The following is a 10,585-nucleotide window of genomic DNA, read 5'->3' as shown; positions in this document are numbered from 1 at the left end:
CTGACTCTGTCAATTCCACCCCTGTCTTGAGCACTGAGAACTGAAAATGGCTGAGGCTCCACTGAGCCACTCAGTTTGAGAGAGAGAAAAAGGGAAAGAAAGACCCCCTTCAGAGCCAGTCAGTGGCCCCCCAGTTTTGCCCATCAGTCAGATAGAGCACCAGGTCTTCTGGGCTTCCCATCCCAGGGCACGGGTGTTTTCTGACTCTCTAAGCTCAGTCTCTAAAAGACTCTGTATTTTTTTTTTAATTAATTTTTTTTCCTCTCTGTCAGCCCCACCTCCTCTCCACTGGGAGCAACCTCAGGGTATTTTGCTGTTTGTCTATGTTTGTAGCTTGTATTCAGCAGTCCACATTTATTAATTAAAACCCCAATTGGAGCTAAACTGAGCTATATTTGCTTGCCCAAGAATGCTGCTTTCTCCTACAGCAAGGTCCTGTGATTAGCCTGCCATGGGGAGAGGGAGCTCCCAGCATGGTTCCACAGTTTTTACTTACAGATTTTATGCTGCAATCTCAGCCTTCCCACCCAATCCAGATTGTTGTACAATCCGCGAACAGTCACTGTTGTCCCCCAGCAGTTGTTCCAGATTATTTATTAGTTGTTCCTGGTTGTTTATTAGTTGTTCCAATCGACTAACTAAAATCCACACCTCTCTACGCCACCATCTTAGCTCCTTCCTGGATAGAAAAGTTTTGCTTTATGGATAAAATAATATTTCTCACTGGATTGGACACAATCACAGACTATACAAGCAGGAGACCTGTTTTCAGTGGGAACTAGTGCAGAGACTTTCCCTTGACAACCCGCTTCAAGGCCACCCCACATCCTCTTCTGTCTTCCAGGCCACTCCCCTGTCTGAAGTGTTTTTGTCCTTGTCCCTGACTGAACATTCTGAGACTCGCGGAACTGACTCTAATGCTTCCGGCTTCAAAGCATATGAAGAGCTAAAAGATAATAATAGCTTGCAGCTACCAGAGGAAGCACTTTGTGTCTGTGTGACTGTAAGGAATATTATCTCCATTTGGAGCTGTAGCCTTGGGGGCATCTCAAAAAATATTTGTAAACTTTGGGAGCTTCGTGGAGACTGAAATAATGTCTCAACACTGACGTGATCACTTGAAGACAACACTCCTCAGAAATCTGCTTGTGGACCCTTTAAGGAGAAAAACAATCACCCCGTCCCCACCCCCTGCCCTTGGGGCTGGAGCGGCCAACGCCCTACGCCCCTCGGGGTGCCGCTTGGACTCTGTTCCGAGAGGTGTGGGTCGGCGCAGCCCACTCGGTGGCCTGCAGAGTGCGGAAACACACTACCCAGAATGCTCGGCGCCGAACAGTGGCGGCGCTGAGCCAATGAAGGCCCCGGAGAGCGGCATTTCCGTGCGGGCGCGTCACGTAAGGGCGGGACTTCCGGCGTCTTTCTCGTGGCGGTCATTTTGGCTGCTCTCGGGTCTGTTCTGTGGGTCTTAGACCCCGGAACAGATTTGGCAAGACCAGAGTGACAGAACCGAGAAGGCAGGAAAAAGGGTGTTGTCCCCGCTGTGCAGAGGCGGGTCTCAGGGCCGGCGGCGCCGCGGCCCGGCTCCCCGCCCTCATCGCCCCGCGCTCCCGGCGTGCTCCGCCCACTGGCCCTGATGGCGGCGGCCGCGCGGGTGGCCCCGGCTCAGGTAAATGCTGCTCCTCCAGGCCCTCACCACCACCGCCGCCACCTCTTTCCCCACGGCTTCCGAATCCTGGCGTCCCGACTGCGGATCGCCTAGCCCCGCCACTGCAGCCCAGGCCCCAGCATCCGGCCAGTGAGGCGCGCGTGGGTGGAGGTGTGGGAGAAGGTTGCCCGCAGAAGGCCCGGCGTGTGTAAAGGCTTGGAGATGTGACCGAGCCGGGAGCATTAGGGGAACCTGGGTCTGTCTTGTTTCTGCAAGGGACAGAGCTTTTGAAGCGGAGTCGCATGTCGAATGGCAGGCTGAGGAGTTGTATCCTAATTCTTAGGGCCTTGGAAGCCATGGAGAGTTTTGGACAAAGAAGCGACACCACCAGACTTAGGTTTTAAAAAGTTCACAAAGGCCATTCAGAGGAAGCAGAGACTGCACAGGATGATGAGGACATTGAGGCAGAAGGAAGTTGAGTGTTTTCCCAAGGCCGCATAGTGGGTAAGAGGCAGCTGAGGGATGAAGCACAGGACTTAGATGGTCAGCCGGAGGTCACCCGGCTCTGGGACCATTCAGGTATTCAGAGTAGGCCTGAGCCCGTGGAGTGTTACCGTGGTCGCTTTTCTCCATGGCCTGCCTCTTTACACAGGTTTTTGTGGCTGCAGAAGTCCTTTTGGAACCTACACAGGTAAGTGGCAGGTGTCCTAGTTCCCTCCCACCGACATGTTCTCGGCTTTTATGGTGTTTTGGTGCCCTTCACATGCATTCTCCCAGTTCTTGTGAAAACCATGGAAAAACACCATTCCCAGAGTTCTGAGTCCAGGCGGGTTGAAATGGAGGGCAAGGGGGTTTCCATTTCAAGACATCAAGGGAAAGTGTATGAAAGGTTATCCCAGTAGTAAGTACCACCATGTGGAACAGCGTGGCGCTAAGGCTGAGCTGGGAGTGTTCACAGAACTGCAGGTCTCTTTTCTTTTGGGTAGTAACAAAGTCCCAGAAGGGCAGGAGCCAGGGCTGAAATGCCTGGAGAGTTGGGTGTCTGGAGGTGATGGGAGGTTTGGATCAGAGGAGGAAGGAAATTTTAGCCAGATCTCATCAGGCTCCATCTGGCTGCAGAGGGGAATACAGACTCAACACAGGGATGAATGGGACCGTGAACAGAGTAGCACTAATGGCACCAGGGCCTGGTATCTCCTCTGAGTTGGGGATTTGGGAGGAGGATGGGCATGGGGTAGGTTGTGCAAGTGGATTCTGGGTCCTTGGGAGAGAGTCTGTGATTTCATCACTTCCCATTATGGCAGGGCAGTGTGACCTTTGCGGACGTGGCTGTGTACTTCTCCTGGGAGGAATGGGGTCTTCTTGATGAGGCTCAGAAACACTTGTACCATGATGTGATGCTGGAGAACTTTGCACTTGTGACCTCCCTAGGTAAGGCCCTCACATCTACCCCAGTACCCTTCGCTAGGCTTTGCCTTTTCCCTTTTCTCCAGGCACAGCTCAGTTCTTCTTGCATTGGAACCGTGGGCACTGCTTCTTTCCCCAGTTCTCTGGTTAGATGCTGTGGTGGCCAGGGTTGGGTAGCTTCAACCTCTGCTGCCCTGGAGCCTCATAGGAAGGATTTGGGGACAGTACTCGTGTAGTCAGCCTAACCACCTCCACCTTGATTGTCTTCTCCCTGGCCAGCCGACTTACATGGCACCTCTGTGCCCCGGGTTCTGCTCCCTACCCCTACTTGACATTTACTCATACCTGCCTATTTCAGAAATTATAGTCATTGACATGGTCACTACTTATATGGCTAATGGGCTGTTCTTTCAAGACCTTCCTCTGAGGTTCTTTTTGTATATTTAGATATCTTTCTTGTGATCTGTTGTGTGCTCAGTTGCTCTGGGCCACTTCCAGCTACTCACCCGTTTTTCTCTTTAAGACTTACATCATCCAGGTCCCTTGTAATAGCTCAACTGCACATTAGTGGGAAGAGCCCTAGGTACTTCACAGGATGGCCACGATTCTAGCCATAGCAAGATGGGTTCGGGGGGGTCTGGTCCTGGTGAATGGCAACTGGCAGGGGACATGACATCAGGTCTGTGTTCAGATTGTAGCAGGAAACTGTCCTGTTTTAGTGCCATTTCCAGTGGCCACACCTCATTTCTACCTTTCCTTCCCCATTTGACACTTTGTTAGTGTATTATTTTTACTGCTTTTGTATTCAACTTTGACTTCCAGCCCAGGGCTAATCCCCCCTAATCTCTGGATTCCATGTTTTATCTGTTTCTCCACTGTCCTCTGCAGTGCTCTCTAACATTCTGTTTTGTGAGGTGTGCACATATCCTCAAATAGTATTTGAACACCAGCTGTTCTGTGCAATCAGATTTTCCTGGGCCAACACGCTTCTTTACAGTCTCATATATCACCAGCAGAGAAACTTCTGCTGAAAACTTCGGCAGATAAATGAGTTATAAACCCTGCCTTTCACCCCGAGTCATACCATACTCTGGTATCCTTCACCTGGTGAGGACTTCCCCATTTTGTAACCTTAGAGGGATCAGTAATGCATGGCAGCTGCTTCTCAATCTGACCCCAACTCCCTAGTCCCTGAAAATAGTCCCATGGAGTTGTTCCCTGATGTGTCAAACAGACTTTTGTGATGGAAGGGCCGTCTCCTAATAAAGTCAGAGTGTACTCCATCATCACTTCTTTGCTTTCAGATTGTTGGCGTGGAGTAGAGGAAGAGGAGGCACCTTCAGAACAGAGTGTTTCTGTAGGAGTGTTGCAGGCTAGGACTCCCCAGGCAGATCAGTCTCGACAGAAGGCCCACCCTTGGGACATGTGTGGCTCTGTCTTGAAAGACATTTTGCACTCAGCTGAGAACCAGGGAACATATCCTGGGCAAAAACCGTATGTGTGTGAGACATGTGGCAAGCAATTCTATTTCAGTAGAAGCCTTCAACAGCACCAGAAGCAGCACATTAGAGAGAAACACTTCAGGAGCAACATGGGCAGGGCCTTGTTGGTGAACAGCTGCAAGTTGCGTGTGTCAGAGAAACCTTTTACCTATAGTGATGTTGGGAAGGACTTTCTGGCCTTCTTGGGACTTCTTCAGCAACATGCCACTTTCACTGGAATAAAACCAAACAAAGGCACCAACTGTGTGGTGGCTTTTCATGGTGAAAAAAGTCATTACGACTATGAAGGATTCAAGAACGTCTTCAGCTATGAATCTTCATTTGTTAAGCATGAGAAAACCCACCCTGGAGAAAAGCCTTATGAATGCATTGAATGTGGACAATTCTTTGCCTACAACTCCAGGTTCATTCAGCACCTGAGAATTCATACTGGAGCAAGGCCTTATGAATGCAGTCAATGTGGGAAATCCTTTCGCCAAAGTTCTAGCCTCATCCACCACAGGAAAGTTCATACAGGAGAAAGACCTTTTGATTGCAGTGAATGTGGGAAATCCTTTGCCCGCAAATATGAACTCAGTCAACACCAGCGAGTTCACACTGGAGCAAAGCCTTATGAATGTGGTGAATGTGGGAAATCCTTTAGCCAAAGCTCTAACCTCATTCAACACTGGAGAGTTCACACTGGGGAAAGGCCTTATGAGTGCAGCGAATGTGGAAAATCTTTTAGCCAAAGCTCTGGCCTCATTCAACATCGTAGAGTTCACACTGGAGAAAGACCTTATGAATGCCCTGAATGTGGGAAATCCTTTAGCCGTAAATCTTACCTCATTCAACACCGGAGAGTTCATACTGAAAAAAATTCTTAAATGTGTGGGGAATGTGCTATTTCCTTTCAGGATAACCACAATGGCAAAGACCCTTTGTGAGGAACTGTCTGTCTGAATTGAACCTCACAAATCCATACCACAGTGGGGAAATTTCCCAGGTTCCAGGTATGTGGAAAGCTTTAGGGAGCTGCATTGTATATTCTGACCTCCCCAGGGCTCTTGTAAGATTTATGTCACTGCCAGTTTCTGTGGAGCCATGTTACCTCTACCACTTGGTAGGTCCACATAGTGTCCTTCCATGACCACCCCAGCATGCTCAGGAAGCAGGCCTCTCTGTATGCTCCCATTTCCTGGAGTAGCCTGAGCTCTTTCTTTTTTATTTAATTTTTAAAATTATTTTATTTATCAAATAAAAAACATTTCCAAACAAAATAAAGCAAAGCGATGGGAAAAACAAATATCCTGAGATAACTTCATTCCTACCATATCAAAAGAAAATTAATGAACCATAGTTCCTTTTGAGAAATTCTCAGCCATTTTTTCTGTCTGTTAGGGCATGGGTCTGACCCAGATTGGGCCCGGAGGACTCAATCTTGAGTTCTGGTGATTTACAGAGAAGGATTACCTATTTCATGGACATTTTTGTTTTAACATAATGTTTGCGATTTTTCCAGCCTCTAAGTCACCATCCCAAGAACTGCCTTCTGCACATTGCTCTGGTTCGTGCAATAATAAAGGCCTTATTCTTAAAGAACCTTTAATCTTCAGAGTTGTATTCACAGAGTGGGGTAGCTTGAAAACAAAATTGGGCTCTGCAGGTATAAAGTAGTGAGCGGTTGTTGGGGGGATCTCACACTTTATGTGCCTCAGAGGTGGCAGTATGATGACAGAAACTAGCTCTACTTGTGCGCTCATGTGCATTACTGCCCAAGGTCTCCTAGCAAAGACTGCAGAGCTCTGTGGTCCTAATTTGTGGCAAGGATGCCAGGATTTTTTTGTTGGCGCAGAGGTCACCTGAGGAGGGGCCACTTGTGACAACCTCCAGTGCTTCTGAGAACAATGTGGATTATTTTCCTTGTTCAAAGGGGATGTCATGTAATGCCTGCCACTGTTGAGGGAGATCTCTTCCCCGGGTCCTGCAAAGGTCCTGCAGAGAGGCTTTGTGTGCTGATGTACAGGATGAAGTTGGCTATCGCTGGTTGTGATATCACTAGTTGTAAGACTACAGGGCACAGGGGGAACCATAATTGGTACAGAAACACTGGGTAATAGGGAGTGCTGGAGACTGCAGTAAGCTAGATGGAATGTGCCTCTTCTAAAAGTGCATGGACAAAGGTTCCAGTGGCTATGACTGTGCAGGATCAGTGTGCACACTGTTCCTTCAGACTAGTGTGTGCTGTGTTGCAGAGGGCACTATCAAAGAAAATAAAGGCTTTGAGAATCCCTGTAGTCTCTGGGCTGTTCCTCTCTAGACCATTGCTGCATAGGCAGGAAAACGAGGGTGGAGAGAAGGGCGATCCGTAGTCCAGGGGTGTGGCTTCTGTGAACCCACCTGCATTCCTGTTGACTCAGGTGGAAATGGCCCTCCTTGCTCACCAATATCTGCTGCCACTGAGGCAAGGCCGTCCCTCCCAGGGCATGAGGAGAGAGATGGTGGAGTCAATGGAAGATTGCTAAACCTGATTTTCCAAAAAGTGGGAGAATTCAGTGTTTGTTTTGAACCATTTTTTAAAGCTTTAGAGTGTAATTGACCAACCCACATGAGGACAAATACTGCATGATTTCACTTACAGAAGTAGAAAGTAGATTTGAGGTTACCACGCAATGGGGGAGGAAGGAAGAAGGGGGAGCTGTTTCATGTTTAGGCATAGAGTATTTGTAAATTTTTAAATAAATTAAAACAGAAGTCTTCCATTTTTTAAAAGGTTTTATAATTCTAACTAAATTTGATACTTTTTTGTTTTGGTGTTTTAAGGTACACTGTATGTAAGCTCTACAGTTTATTCCTTTGGACTATTTTGTTACTTGTCTATGAATAGATTATTTCAGCACATTTTATAGAAATTCCCTTGGCTTAACTCAATTTTCTATGAATGTGTGGGTCTATTTCTGGACTTTGTGTCAATGATCTGTACATCTGTCCTGATGCCAAAATCACATCTAATTGATGACCAAAGCTTTGTAATAAGATTTGCTTTACCTTTATTTTTATTTTTGTTTGTTTCCTTTAAAAGTAATTTGTCCAATATCATAGTACAGAGAAACCGCAAGGACAATAGCTCTAAGCCCCCGGTCACATGTCTTCCCAGTCCTTTAATTTATTAATACCTTTTGTATAACACGTGATGACACTGTACTTACGTGCATTATGTAACATTCTAACAGCTACAAAGTGTAAGGAATGCTTTAAAGGAACGTCCCATTCACAATTAGAGTTACCCAGCTATTGCAGTTTTCCAGTTTACTTTTGCAAATATATAGAAACCCAAGTAATTGGTGTTCTACTATCTGTTTTTTTAAAATTCTCACATGAACAAGTAGGTCAAAGACAAATTGTGCCTTAGTAACTGTTAACCTCTTTTCAAGAAAGGCTTTTCTGAAGTAGGAGTGAGCAGTGGCAGTGAACTCAACCCACTGAGGTGTTTTCGTCATCTCCAGCCTTCTCAGCCGCAGGCTGCCTGTGGCACCTGGACGTGAAGACTACTGCCCCGGGGCCCCCATGTCCCAGAGTGGCGGTGGAGGAAGGACAATTTGGACAGAGCAGGAGCCCATGGGTCTTGGGGACCTCTGTATTTGTCAGTCTTCTCCACATTCTTCCCAGCCTCTTTCCACAACCTCTTGAGCTGCTGCTGCTTCCTGTAATAGATCAAGCCTTCTCCAGAGTGGTGTATCACTGCCTGGTACTTCCAGGCAACCTTGTGAGCAAAGTATCCCAGGTAGACAAACTTTTCAGTGGGCTGCAGATGTACAGTGTTGAGGGCAGCAGGAACCACCATCCGCTCTTTCTTATGGTAGGGAGGTGCAATCCCATTAAACTCTTTGAGATGGTCCAGGGTGGCCTGGCCACACTTGCTCTTGTGAGGCAGCCTGCCTCGTGTGGCCTGCCAAAAGATGCAGCTGGGGGCCCAGAAGTGGTAGAGGCTATGGGATGGGTTGATGTTTGTGCACTTGTGGAGAAAGGCCAGATATTTTAGCTTATTTCTGTAGAAGTTGTCAGAAGTGTTGATGCCAATGACCACCACCTTCAAGCCTAGGAGGACCTACTGGGCCACCACTGCCAGGTGGTCCAGGAGATGGCCTCAGCCATCAGGCACCAGGACCTGCCCCTCTGCCATCTTCAGCAGCTGCCTGGGGAAAAAAACTACCTTTGGTATTTTGTTTGTTTGTTTTTAACAGCTTTACCCTTACAGAGGAGTTGCAGAAATAGGACAGAGTTCCCATATACTGTTCTGGCATCTCCAAATTTAAAATTGTATGTAATATAGTGTAATTATCAGAACTAAGAAATTGACATTTGGTAAAATATGCTTAACTACAGACCATTTGAATTTCTCCAGTATTCTATCATTTTTTCTGTTCCAGGCTCCAATCCAGGATAACATATTGCTCCCGTTTGTAACAGTTCCTCAGTTTCTCCTGTCTTATCAGATATTGACAGTTTTTAAAATACTGTTCAAATATTTTGCAGAGCGGCTCTCCTCTGAACGGATGCAAAACTATATATATGTACAGTTTCCCATTAAGCTGACAAAAGTTACCAAATTTCATCATCATGGATGTGAAACTTCAACTTATAATGAAATGCCTTTTCACACATGCTAAATTGTTAAAATTAGGAAGCATGATCATACAATTAAGGATGTGGAGCAACTAGAATATTTGTATATTGATGGGGATGTGAAATGTTATAAAAAATTGGAAAATAGTTTCTTTTAGTGTTAAATATGCATCTACAATATGACCCAGAAATCCCATTTCAAGAAATGTATACAATAGAAATAAAAATACATATACATACATAAATATTACATGAATGTTTGTGGTAGCTTTATTGTAATATCCAAACAATCTAAATATGTATTAATAGGTAAATTGGTAAACACTTTCTCATACATGCATGGAATGGAACAAGTGATCAATACAGAGAATGAATGATAGACACAAAACATTGGTGGATCACAACACTAGTATGATGAGGGATAGCAGTCAGTGGCAAAATGTATGTACTATATGATCCATTTACATGAAGTTCTAGGATAAATAAAATGTATACGGTGAAAATGAGAACATTGCCTGTGAAATAGGAAGTACAGAGGGACATGAAGTAATGTATGTGGGATGATGAAAATGCTTCATGTTAAGATTAAGGTGGTGATTATACGGAGACATAAAATCAAAACTCGTGGAGAACATTCTGTGTGCACTTTATTTTGTGTAAATTCTATCTCAACCATGGAGATTGAAAACATCATGAGACTATTACATCTAATGAGAGGGCAGGAGATGTAATAATTGAAGGAAATGGCAATGTTTAAGAAACTCAATCTTTGCTGCCTTATCCTGAGTGTTACTTACACAGGTAAATAGGTGTTATGTATCTGTTATGTATATCTTCTGTTTAAGTGATGTAGTTTGCATTAAATTAATGAATTTTTATACATACAGTGTACTTTTGACCCAATAAAACACACAGTGGAGTGAATCAAGCTCATATATGCATATAATTTCAAGCATCTATACTATTGGGGAGAGGACAGACTATTTAATAATTGTCTTTGTCACAAATGACTAATGTAGGAAAATAATTTGTATAATTATCTTATAAAATTTAAAAATGCACTTGTTTTTAAAAAGCCCTCATTGAACTGCAAGGATATTACTAAAGAATCTGATATCCATTTGTATTTCCAAATGATATGGAAGACCCCAAGACTTTAAATACAGACCCTGCTTTAGCCCAGGTCGCCTTCAGAGCTGCATGAATACCAAACTGCCCAAATGTCTGAGGAGTCTTAATTATCTCAGAGGGTATGATGAGATGGGGCTCCTCAGGATCCAGGCACAGGTAAACTCACCAAGCCTACCCTGAACCTGCTGTAGGGATAGAGGGAAGGCCTAGTGCTGCAATGGGCAACACAGGCTTTGCTAGAGGCAGTGTTAGGTTTAATAAGTGAGGCAACATGCAGTGGGCCTGAGAACTAAGC

The 10,585-nt window shown here is 45.5% G+C and overlaps 1 protein-coding gene and 1 pseudogene across 1 annotated transcript; one reads left to right on the top strand and one right to left on the bottom strand.

Annotated features, from left to right (window-relative positions):
* The first annotated feature begins 1,433 nt into the window (after window positions 1-1,433).
* On the top strand, window positions 1,434-10,087 carry LOC119521015 (zinc finger protein 211-like). Its single transcript, XM_037818970.1, has 4 exons — window positions 1,434-1,666; window positions 2,298-2,336; window positions 2,950-3,076; window positions 4,357-10,087. The coding sequence occupies exons 1-4, from the start codon at window positions 1,634-1,636 to the stop codon at window positions 5,418-5,420; spliced, it is 1,263 nt and encodes a 420-aa protein (XP_037674898.1). The 5' UTR covers window positions 1,434-1,633; the 3' UTR covers window positions 5,421-10,087.
* On the bottom strand, window positions 8,008-8,716 carry LOC119521826 (annotated as a pseudogene).
* Window positions 10,088-10,585: the final 498 nt, after the last annotated feature.

This window comes from Choloepus didactylus, chromosome 27 (assembly GCF_015220235.1).
Source record: "Choloepus didactylus isolate mChoDid1 chromosome 27, mChoDid1.pri, whole genome shotgun sequence".
Taxonomy (NCBI): domain Eukaryota; kingdom Metazoa; phylum Chordata; class Mammalia; order Pilosa; family Megalonychidae; genus Choloepus; species Choloepus didactylus.
The sequence above is the reverse complement of the archived record's forward strand: the minus strand, read 5'-3'. Positions and strand labels throughout refer to the sequence as shown.

What these genes read in the sequence shown, in the direction of transcription:
- LOC119521015 (XM_037818970.1), top strand. Translation starts at nt 1,634, where the DNA reads ATGGCGGCGGCCGCGCGGGTGGCCCCGGCTCAG. An exon ending in CGCGGGTGGCCCCGGCTCAG is followed by an intron (nt 1,667 to 2,297) that starts GTAAATGCTGCT and finishes CTCTTTACACAG; the next exon opens with GTTTTTGTGGCTGCAGAAGT. An exon ending in TCCTTTTGGAACCTACACAG is followed by an intron (nt 2,337 to 2,949) that starts GTAAGTGGCAGG and finishes CCATTATGGCAG; the next exon opens with GGCAGTGTGACCTTTGCGGA.